This window comes from Pristiophorus japonicus, chromosome 13 (genome assembly GCF_044704955.1).
Source record: "Pristiophorus japonicus isolate sPriJap1 chromosome 13, sPriJap1.hap1, whole genome shotgun sequence".
In the NCBI taxonomy this organism is placed as follows: Eukaryota; Metazoa; Chordata; class Chondrichthyes; family Pristiophoridae; genus Pristiophorus; species Pristiophorus japonicus.
The window spans coordinates 114,181,203-114,193,135 of record NC_091989.1 but is presented as its reverse complement, the minus strand read 5'-3'; the positions used below and the strand labels follow the sequence as shown (position 1 = coordinate 114,193,135).

The following is an 11,933-nucleotide window of genomic DNA, read 5'->3' as shown; positions in this document are numbered from 1 at the left end:
CACCAAAAGTTATTTGTGCTTAGTTTAAACATAAAACAGCTAGGCTGTATAAATTCCCAACAGCACCTCCAACCTCCCTGGCTGCCACCTCAGTCTCAGTCAGGAATCTTGTAATCTTGCCGTCCTCCTCAAGCCCAGGCTTTGCTTCCTCCCCTACATTCTGTTACCAAAACCGCTTTCTTCCAGCTCTACAATATTGCCCCTCTATCTGCCGCCCGAACTCTCCCTTTCTGCTGTTGAAACCCTACTCCTTGCCTTCATCACCTCAGGGATCAACTTCTCCAATGTCCTGCTATCTGGCCTCTGTATCAACCCTCCCCAACCCTAAACTGATCCAAATTTCTACAGCCCACATCTTTTACCCACACCAAGTCCCACACTCCCACTACATCAAGCTCTCCAAGCTCCACTAACTTCCCATGCACCACATTCAACATTTTAAGTTTCCTGCTTTTCAAATCTCTCCATGGTCTAACTTCCATGATCTCCTCCTGCCTTACCTCCTTCCACTCCTCTAATCCTGGACTTTTGCTTTACCCTCAATCCCTCCACTCTATAGTGACTGCTCGTTCACTCTCCAAGCTCTTGGCCTCTGGAATTCTCCACCCAGTTCCTTCTACCTTGCCACCCTCCTCCCTTTCATCAACCTCCTCTGCACGAGGTCAGTTTCCTATTGAACTAGCCTCTCCATTTCCTCCTTATTGTAAAGTGTACTGACATATGTGACTGCATCAGAGGAGCATTTTATAAATGCAAGCTGTACTTATCTGAATAAGCATTAGGAGAATCTTCAACACTTGTAGTAAGTTCTGGCTTGATCCCACCTGTAAGTTACTAATGATATAGGCTAAGCAAAGAATATAGTTGGAACAAAGGATTCTTGTATAATTACAAACTTACAGAAAGTCACAACATATGCTGCTAATTTTGGACTGTACATATTTATTACGACATGTAACTGAATGTAGTTCACAAAAGCTGAATTCCGAAATTTGTATCGTTCAACTGGTCCACACACGTGTCTAACCTACATTTATCGGCAGGAGATCTTTAATAAAAGTTGCACAAAGAGCAAAAATTCCTGCTTGCAGAGAGGGAGAGTTATTTAACATTTTTCGAACTCCAATGTTTTGGACAGTTTCAAAGATATGATCCAAATTACAAGAAACTTTGTTCCTGCTGTCTTTTGCTTTCTGATCCCCAACCCTCACCAATTTCCCCCATCCCCTTGAAGCAACTGACTCTTGCTGGCATTTGGATCCACGGGTATCTTCATGTGTGAAACTACTAAACCATGAGGGAATGGTCAGGGGAGATCAGGATCGCAAGCAAATTCAATCCTGTCCTTCCCAGAGACCCATACGCATGCACCTTCCACCAGAGTCACTTTATAGCTCTCAGCAGTAAACCAAGCTGAATCGTTTCCTCCCCAGCCAAGTGGTGCGATGGACAACTGTAGAAATTCAACCGATATTAGCATGATGGCACAGAATGTGAATAGAAGCAGAGGGACTCCTACAGCAGATGTTGGCATTTCCCACAAGGCCATCGGGGAGAACTCCTGCTGAATTAGCTCCACATCAACTTCCAGAGGTTTCTGTAGTTGGTAGCACTCTCTCCGCTGTGTCAGAAGGTTGAGAGTTCAAGTCCCACTCCAGAGACTTGAACACAAAATCTAGGCTGGCACTCTTGTGCAGTACTGAAGGAGTGCAGCGTTGTCTATCTTTCAGATGAGACATTAAACTGAAGCGCCTTTTGCCCTCGCAGGTGGATGAAAAAGATCCTACAACACTATTTCAAAAGAACAGAGGAGTTCTCCCCCGGTGTCCTGCCCAATATTTATCCCCCTGCCAAAATCTCTAAAACAGACAATCTGGTAATTATCTCATTGCTGTTTTGGAAGCTTGCTGTGAGCAAATTGGCAGCCGTGTTTCCTACATTACAATAGTGACTACATTTCAAAAGTACTTAACTGGCTGTAAAGCGCTTGGAGACGTCCTAAGGTTGTGAAAGGCACTTTACAAATGCAAGTCTTTATTTTTCTTTTCTGCATAAAATTCCTGATCACAACAGTTTGCATTTGGTCTGTCCCATTTGAAAAGAACCAGGCAAGCCCTTAGTTACTTCTTCTGTAAATTAAATTCACCCAGCATTCTAGGTGTGGTAACATTTGGCACGTACTCACGGCATCTGCATCAGATTTGCTCCATAACAAAATTGTCAGCCATGGCTCAGTGGTAGCTCTCTTGCCTGTGAGTCACACGGCGATGGGTTCAAGCCGCACTCCTGAGAGTTGAGCACATAATCCAGGCTGACACTCCAGTGCAGTATTGAGGCAGTGCTGCACTGTCTGGTGTGCCATTTTTGAGATGAGACATTAAAGCGAGGCCCCGTCTGCCCTCTAAGTGAATGTAAAAGATCCCATGCTACTTTTGAAGTCCAGGGGAGTTCTCCCGATGGCCTGGACAATATTTATTCCTCAAACAGAATATCTGGTCATGATCACATTGCTGTTTGTGGGATCATGCTGTGAGCAAATTGGCTGCCGCATTTCCTACATTACAACAGTGACTACATTTCAAAAAGTCCTTAATTGGCTGTACAACACTTTGTGATGAACTGTGGTCATGAAAGACGCTATATAAATGCAAGTTCTTTATTTCTTTATATAGGCCCATGGATTAGAGGGAATTTTAAAAAATCAGCCAGGTTTCCGTCCCTGATCGCTGGACAGTAACGGAAAGCACACGAGAGTGAGGAGAGGACGCCAACACTCGGGGCTCACTTACAGGACACTGCAAGCCTATAATCCAGAACAAGCCAACTGGTTTAAGAGAAACAAAACAAATCAAAAAAATGGATATAGTGCTTGGATGAGCCATCGGAATCCCAACTATGAACAGTCATTGCTTGGTATAATTTCCTGAGAGATTACTAAGAGGAGAAACGGGTCAGAGACAACATTTTATTTGGAAAGGACAACAATAAAATAACAACAGGTTCCCATTTTAATACTTTGCTTCGGCTGTGGGATCTTTCCAGCCAAGTGCCGGTTGGTCTATAGTCAGTTAGGAGTGGCCACTTGGGAGACACTTCAGCTCACAAGCTGTCCATGCTGAAACCCCTTACAACCAGCCACACAGCAACAACTATTAACACACGTGCGAGATCAGAACTCATCGAGACAGTGTCTTGGACATTCTAAAAAGGACGGCAAGAAATAACAGAACATTATTCTTTATTAATATTCTCAAACTAATATTTTTTCCATTAGTTCCTGGGATGTGGGCGTCGCTGGCTAGGCCAGCATTTATTGCCCATCCTTATTGCCATCGAGAAAGAAAGACTTGCATTTATAGAGCGCCTCTCATGACCTCCGGACGTCTCAGAGCACTTTACAGCCAATGAAGTACTTTTGGAATGTAGTCACTGTTGTAATGTGAGAAACGCGGCAATCAATTTGCACACAGCAAGCTCCCACAAACAGTGATGTGATAATGACCAGATTATCTATTTTTGTTATATTGATTGAAGGATAAATATTGGCTAGGCCATCTCCTGCTCTTCTTCGAAATAGTGCCATGGGATCTTTAATATGCACCTGAAAGTGGAGGTGAGGCGCCTTCAGTCTGTGTGGTGAAGGTACTCCCACAGTGCTGTTAGGGAGGGAGTTTAATTTGTTCCTGGGATATGGGCCCTGCTGCCATGGCCAGCATTTACACCCATGAGAAGGTGGTGGTGAGCTGTCGCTTGAACTGCTGCAGTCTGCGTGTTTCCAGGATTTTGACCCAGTGACGATGAAGGAGTGGCAATATAATTCCAAGTCAGGACGGTCTGTGACTTGGAGGAGAAATTGGAGATGATGGTATTCCCATGCGCCTGCTGCCCTTGCCCTTCTAGATAATAGAGGTCACGGGCTTGGGAAGTGCATCTGAAGAAGCCGTGGCGAATTGCAGCAGTACGTCTTGTAGATGGAACATACTGCAGCAACGGTGCGCTGGTGGTGGAGGGAGTGAATGTTTAAGGTATAATGACAGGGGAATGCATCCAATATATCATATTTAGTTCACCACTACCATCAAATACTATACATTTGAATTAGATCATTTGGGCACTTTGCCACGCTGATAGTATACAGGTGTGTGTTAGTACCGTTAATAATTGCTGATGGTACGCAGGCATGTGATAGTGCTGTACGCACCCAATAAGCAGATAACTATTTCCCACAATCGCTCATATGCTTACCTGGAACATAGGCCCGAGGGGAGAATATACAAGCGATAATTGTAGCACAATATTAGAAACATGATGCACTGTTTCAGGAAAATTGCTATTTCACATTTACACATCAGTTTAAGGCAGCTTCCAGAGCTAATAGTGTGATATTTACACTAGTTTAAGGATGAAGGAAGAGAGACACACTATACATTTAAAAGTTTTTAAAAAAAATCACACTTATTATACAGGTAACAAAACAGACCCATGAAAATTAATCTGTGAACACTCTAGATGTTTTAATATAAAGGTGACAATGAAAGAGGTACACTTAATATGTACATACTTTAGTTGACTGAACTAGGACAACAGGTGGCTACAATATGCTGTCATAGAATGTACACAAGTAAATCTCCCAAACAACAACTCTTCATCAACTAATGGGTTCTCAAGATAACGGTCAACTAATCTGGAAGTTTAAGGTGGGATACTGGGTCTGTGCCTAAAGGGTACAAACACCACAAGACTACCCGTTTGTGTTCCAATATGGCAGAACAGTGAAGGTTTTCGCAAGTTAGGTGTTCAAAAATATGTTATAAAGTACGGAGAATCACTTTGAACCTTGTTACAACCCCAGACAGAAGTACCAAATTGTATTTAGCTTAAACCAGTTATTCAATTATAAGAATGAAAGGGCTGATTTTCCAACTTTATGCTTCAGGTGGGGAGCCTGGCCCATTTATTGTTAATCCAGCCGCGTGCTGTGCATGGCAGTCCCACCATTTAAATGAACGGTCAGGAAGTTATGCGCAGTGCGTGCCCTAGTTTTCAATATGCATTCATGGTGGGTAAGGTTCCCCTCTGGGAGCACAGAGTCAGAAAGCGACCTCAAACATCATTGCTTTCTAACGCCTTACCTCAGTGTCACCCCTTTTCTGTAAAAGATGATACATATTTACAAAGAGTGTGCATATATATATACATACACACACACACACACACACAGTATATAATTAAAAAAAAATTAAATTACATGACAACAGTTGAACTGTCCAAAGGAGAGGAGATTCTCCTTAGAGTTTGGTTTTATCTTAAAGGAAAGAGCTTTCTCACAGAGTGGGATCTGCAGAATCCTGTCCCTGATATTTACATTCTTCGATCGGGCAGGATCAAATTTATTCACAGGATCCGCACTGCTGTCAAAGCACGCACTGTCGTTTGCTAGCCCACAGTTCTCAGCCACTCGGTCGATCAAGTGCTTTGGACTTTCCAGACTCGGCCCTTCGGACTTCTTAAGCAACTGCGGTTTTTCCTTTGCTAAGTCAGTGCCCGTCTGTGTGGGTACAGTGGGCTCAGTGACCTTGAGGTCGAGGATGGCCGGACATTGGCGAGCATGCAAGCACGGGGGAGGCTTCTCGACGCTGATGTCAGTGACGTCTACTGGAGCTCGAAGGATGCCTTTGCTGGTGCTGTTGTTGTTGCTCTCATTCATCAGGTTGATCGGCCTGTTTCCAAAGTAATTTGAAAGCTGCTGGCTTTTCTCGGCCCACCTGCTGCAACAAAGTGGCCCCACTGATCCCTGGACCTCAACTGAAGAGCTCTTCACCCCGTTCTCACGCTGACAGTTCCACATCTCCCGAAAGGGTTTGCTGCCATCGCCCTCTTCGCTGCCTTTGTTGGGACAGCCCAAGGTGGCGACACTGCTGTCCTTGCAATTAACGCCACTATAAGGAGACTGCATTACATTCGACAAAGGCGTGGCTTTGACCTCCATTTCAGCATGGTCTTCTTCCTCCTCCTCCTCTTCATCCTCTTCACATATCTGTTGGAGGACTGGCACATTCTTTGGCATGACAGATGTTTCCAGTGAAGATCGAAGGAGAATTCTCATTGGCGATGGAGTCGCAGAGCTGTCCTGTGCATTATTCAGGAGTTTCACAATATTTTTTATGTTACTAGTCTCCTGCTTTTCCGTGTCCTTTTGCACGGCCTCTGGATGTTTTGTTGGGCCCTTCGTGTTGGCAGAATGCTTTACTGAAAACCCATTGTGCATTTCAGGCAAGAGGCTATTATCAGTGGTATCCACAAAGCTGTTTACCGGTGCTGATAGAGATGGCCTGAAAGAGAGCGAGCATAAATTGAGGTGTTTTATGTAACCAGTAAAAAACTACAAGTCATACGCCCTTTGAAATGTGCAGCACCTGAAATACTTTAACTGAAATACAGTGCAAGGGTGAGCATTTCACTTGCCTGTTGCATCGTTCAGTTCAGGCTGCAATTGGCAGGCCAATCGTCTCAGTCTGCAGGGTGAATTCTGCTGCTCATTGAGGATGCCAATATTGGGGAATGGAAAACCTTTCTTTTTAGGATACTAACAGTGCGAGATGCACTCCGGCCATATTTAGCCTTGCCAGATGCAGAGTAAAGCTCCCTCTCCTTCGACCCGCCTTAAAATCAGATGCATGCCTCCCACAACACCACTAATAAAGTGTCTCGCTGCCCACACCAAACATCAGGATGATCATTTTCAGCCTGTGCTGAGTGGTGTTGTTGACCCATGTCCACAGGGAACTTAATTGAGATTGCCCAACTTATTTCATGTGAAGCCTAACGACTGGAGGGGAGAGGAGACTTTCATAACATTGCTTTGGCCTAGATTCAAACTAACCCGAGTCGCTGGGTGAAAGGACAGCTTGCCAACTTCCTCTTAGCATCCAATTATCCATGATAAATAACCAATGATCTCACGGTTAGAGATCAAACTTGGCTGTGGATCTCCCTTTTGATCTGGGTAAGACAATAATCTTTGCTATTTGTTAGCTTGCTAAAAGAATAAAGCACTTTCAACAGATTAGGTGATGGTTGAAATAAATACCTTTTAAAACCAGGTACAATTACCAACACAGAGATATATATTGGCATCATGCAATGCACCTTGGCCAGCTGCAAGCTGTTTGGTACAACACTAGAGAATTGGACTTGAGGTAAGAAGAGATGATGGAGAATCCCAACCATTCACATTGATACTCACGCCTCCCCAGGGCAACGGTAGCTGTATTATAGTTTCACCTAGTGGACCACTGTAACAATGCAACTGCTGATGTATATACAATCCTTTTATTGTATTTTTAAAAAATCAGCAGTTGCATTACCACAGTAGTCCACTAGGTGGAGCTACATTACAGTAGCTAAGCTGTGTTCTGTGATCACATGTGGCCTATACGTCCTGACAAATCGAAGCCAGCCAACCCAGACTGGTGCTGCTTATTTCTTACTCGCTTGGTGGATCCTGGAGTTGGGAGGTTTGAAAGCGCCGTTGCCTTATGAGTGGATAAATCCTAAATCAGAACACCAAGGCCAGTTAGTGATGGCAACTTGAGTTATATGTAAATCAAGGGGAATGTGGATTTAAACTTTACAAGTGGCCATTATGTGCCGTGGTACACAGCAGTGCTGCCCACATAGGCAAAACATTTGGGCAATTCTACCCGATGGGGTGAGCTTGCCAGGCTGGGCCAGGTTGACTAAGAACAGGAAATTGGTTGCATCAGTTCCTTTATATGCCTCCTAATGGGATGATAGCATTGGTTCAATACCCATTAACCATCTCACTCTGCAGACCAATAAAAATGCTGTGGATTTTAATGCGTGGCACACAGATTTTCCAGCTATGGTTAAAGGCTTTTCCTTGTGAACTCTTGGTTACCTGCATTGTACATGGCTGGTCCAGTTGTAGTCCAGATCAAGGTTCTGATTCTGGGTCTGCTTCTCCTGCTTCTCCCTCAATATCCTCTCTGCCAGCAGGAAGTAGCTGGCTGTGATGTGATTGTATTTGTCTGCTTCCAGAGCCCTACATCAAAATAAAATCACAAGATCGCTGAGTGGAATGGCCGACCCAAACACTAACTGAGCTTCCAACCCACACTCCAACCAGGAACGGTGTTTCTTTAAAAAAAGACTTAAGGTCAGCAGATTAGTGTAATAAGTGAGTAACAGTAGCCCAGTGATCATCATACTGAACTGGACATTCACAGGTCGTACGTTCAAATCCCACCATGGCAAGTTATGATTTTGAAATCAATAAATTTGTGGGTAGGCACAAGAAAAATGATAATGAAAGCTGCCGGATTGTCACAAAAAATGACTTGGCTCACTCATATCTTTTCAGGGAAGAGTACCTGCCACACCTACCCCAGTCAGGCCTACATGAGACTCTAGGCGCACAGTACGTGGGCGATTTAAAATGCCCTCTGAAATGGCCTCAATACCTTCTCAGGACAACTAGGGATGGACAATTAATGTGGCCTTACTAGTATCACCAACAGCCCGAGAACAAATTTTTAAAGGTGCGCAAGTAGTATGGCCACACACAAATTAACCGCTGACCTCTCCCTGTCTCCATTGTAACTTTTCTGCCTCTGATTCATCAATTACTATTGTTCTTCAAAGTTTTCTTCTCTTGCTCTCCAAGGCTTCACAGATGCTCATCCTTCCTGTGAAATCCAGACTTAAATGCACCATTTTCAACTGAACTATGGAACTCCTCAATTCCAGCCTGCTCTTCTCTTCCAATCATCCGGCTTTTAAAATCAAAGCTTGACATTATCCAACACTTCATCTGCTCTACTAAACCTTGCTGCTGTCCTAAATTATGGCCCTTTGAGAGTCACCCTTTTCACTTAAAAAGAAGCTTGACCCGGGTCCGACACAGAGACCAAAGGCCACAGAGCTGATTCTGCATTTCTGTTTGGAGCAAGGATGGGGTGTCTTCAGTCCTGATTTAAACAAAGTGAGGATGCAGGGAGGAGGAAGGGTTCACAGGAAAGCTTACTGGAACTTAGAGGGATCAGGGATTGCAAGATGGGAAATCATAGGAAAATCGTAATGGTGTGTCTGCAGGCGGTGAAGGCGGCAAAGGCGGCAAATGGCATATTGGCCTTCATAGCGAGAGGATGTGAATATAGCAGCAGTGAGTTCTTACTACAGTTGTACAGGGCCTTGGTGAGGCCACACCTTGAATATTGTGTACAGTTTTGGTCTCCTAATCTGAGGAAGGACATTCTTGCTATTGAGGGAGTGCAGCGAAGGTTCACCAGACTGATTCCCGGGATGGCAGGGTTGACATATGAGGAGAGACTGGATCGACTAGGCTTATATTCAATGGAATTTAAAAGAATGAGGGGATCTCATAGAAACATATAAAATTCTGACGGGATTGGATAGGTTAGATGCAGGAAGAATGTTCCCGATGTTGGGGAAGTCCAGAACCAGGGGTCACAGTCTAAGGATAAGGAGTAAGCCATTTAGAACCGAGATGAGGAGAAACTTCTTCACTCAGAGAATTGTGAGCATGTGGAATTCTCTACCACAGAAAGTTGTTGAGGCCAGTTCGTTAGATATATTCAAAAGGGAGTTAGATGTGGCCCTTACAGCCAAAGAGATCAGGGTGTATGGAGAGAAAGCAGGAATAGGGTACTGAAGTGCATGATCAGCCATGATCATATTGAATGGTGGCGCAGGCTCGAAGGGCCGAATGGCCTACTCCTGCACCTATTTTCTATATTTCTAGGTTTCCCATCACGGGCCACTTGCGAGCACCACTCCCTGCTGGAAACACAGAATTATCCCTAGTATCCCTCTGGTCAAAGACTGAAATAACCCTGCAGCTACTGAAAACAAGGGGGGGAAAAAAAACACAAAATAGACCTTACTTTGCAACTGTGAGCACAACTAAAGTACTACTAAAGCTCGCTGAAATTTGGAACCTGCTCCTCTTTGGAAAGCTTCAAATGAGTCCACATGACATGAGTGAGGTGGTAATGTATCCCAGTACGTGAACAGTTCTAAATGTTAACCAAGCACGTCTCAAGTTACGCTGAGCTAACGATTCCTTTGGCTGTGTCCTTCGTTCTGCATCTCCAGGTCAATCCGAATCATGATTTAAAAGCCCGAATCACCACTCTTCCTCACTGCCCTGTAGCCACTAGTTTGAGGAGAAAGCTGTGCTACACCATGACAGCAGCAAAAAAAATTAACCTTGATAAAGCAGCATTAATATCGTCAGTGTCCCCCGATGATTCATCGAGGAGGAAAAGACACAAAGCAGAAATAGAAGAGTCACAGGAGGTGGCCAAACGACTCGTCAAAGAGTTGGTTTTAAAAGAGGCTTTTGAAGGTGTCAAGGCAAGGAGATAACAAGTAGGGCCTAGCTAGTTAAAAGCTCCGCCCCTGACAGAGGAATGGAGGCAGAGGGAGACACCAAGGAAGCCAGAGTGGGAATAGCAGAGTGCAGGAGCTGCCACTTAGGGCTGGAGGAGGTTGTTGAGGTATGTTAATGCAAGGGCATGGAGGGACTTGTGGAGACTGATAACTATCAAGGACGGGAATCATTGGACTCGATGTGGGACAGGATCCAGGCAGTGGAGTTTTGGGTGCAGCACTAGAGTTTGGTGGGGACACCATTTGATAGGTTGAGCCTCGCGGAGACAAATGCATGGATAAGGGTTTCAGCAATGGAGGGGAGGCAAGGCTGAGGCGGACAATATTAATCACTACTATACCACCAGCACGTGCTAATCTAGCAACAAATGCTGCACCGACCCTTAATCTAATGAATGAATATAAACTTCATCAGCACTTACTTCCTGTAAAAATTAAAGTAAGTTTTGCATCACATAATGTGTGAATTATCTTTTTTTGAACAAGAGCACTGGGAATTGCTTCAACTTAACCCTACAGTTCTCACTGAAAACACCAGATGGCATCATGAGCTAAAATTAGCTATGATATCATCCTCACTTATGGTGCAATATCTGGTAAAGATTAAGTGACAAGGTCGTGATTTCTGGGTAAGGAGACTAATGAATTATATAAAACTGAAATAAATCTTTGCTTTCTCCTTCCCAAAAGGGATGATGTCATACTGAGAAGCTATCAGGAGTCCTGGGCTAGAGCTGTAAAGTGCGACTAATGTTAGACACTAATAAGGCCCAAGAGATGATCCAACATTATCAATCCCATATTGTTTCTAATAGTAAGGTCTAACGGTTGATACAATATACAGCCATCTGCCAGATCATCACAACTCAAGCAGCAGAGAGCACTCAAACTCATCCCTCCTGCGATAGACTGAGAGGCACAGATAGCAATGTGATTTACACACATTGGAGAACTGGTGCAGGAATCCGTTTAAATACAACCACTCTCAAGGCCACCTGAAGCCTGTAATGATTCTGAATATGCACACATCTAATATCCACACATCTAACCATTTCATTCCACATGTCCCACTGAAACAGATAGATCCCATTTACTCCAGTCACATTTATAATCAAATATATAAATCGATAATGAATATAATCAAATATCTCATTTAAGTGGTTAACTCAATTCAAAATTCCTCTCCAGTTACTTCTGTGCCCCCTTTTTAAAATATTGAGTATCAATAATGGTAACTTCTAGCCGAGAAGTTGATTAACACCCACTCCTCTCCCTGCAGAGAGAAACCCACTGGACACATCTCAACAGCCCATCAGCTCAAGGTTTCCTTAATCCGAAAATGAAAATTTCACTTCAGAGTAATTTTTAGGAGAATATTGGTTGCTATCAATAATGACATTATAAAGCTCCCAGTGTGACTGCCCTGGACCCTGGCTCTCAACCTTGCCATTTCATGCTGCATTAGGAGACAATCGGTTTGTGCACCACTCACCAGCACA

At 44.0% G+C, this 11,933-nt stretch overlaps 1 protein-coding gene across 1 annotated transcript in view; it reads right to left on the bottom strand.

Annotated features, from left to right (window-relative positions):
• Positions 1-4,493: 4,493 nt before the first annotated feature.
• The window catches only part of snrkb (SNF related kinase b), a 124,627-nt gene continuing 117,187 nt past the window's right edge, over positions 4,494-11,933 (bottom strand). The window contains exons 5-6 of the mRNA XM_070896885.1: positions 7,922-8,065; positions 4,494-6,332 (exon numbers count right to left, since the gene is read on the bottom strand). Coding sequence (XP_070752986.1) covers positions 5,240-6,332; positions 7,922-8,065 — 1,237 coding nt within the window. The 3' untranslated portion in view covers positions 4,494-5,239. The remainder of the gene's footprint in view (positions 6,333-7,921; positions 8,066-11,933) is intronic.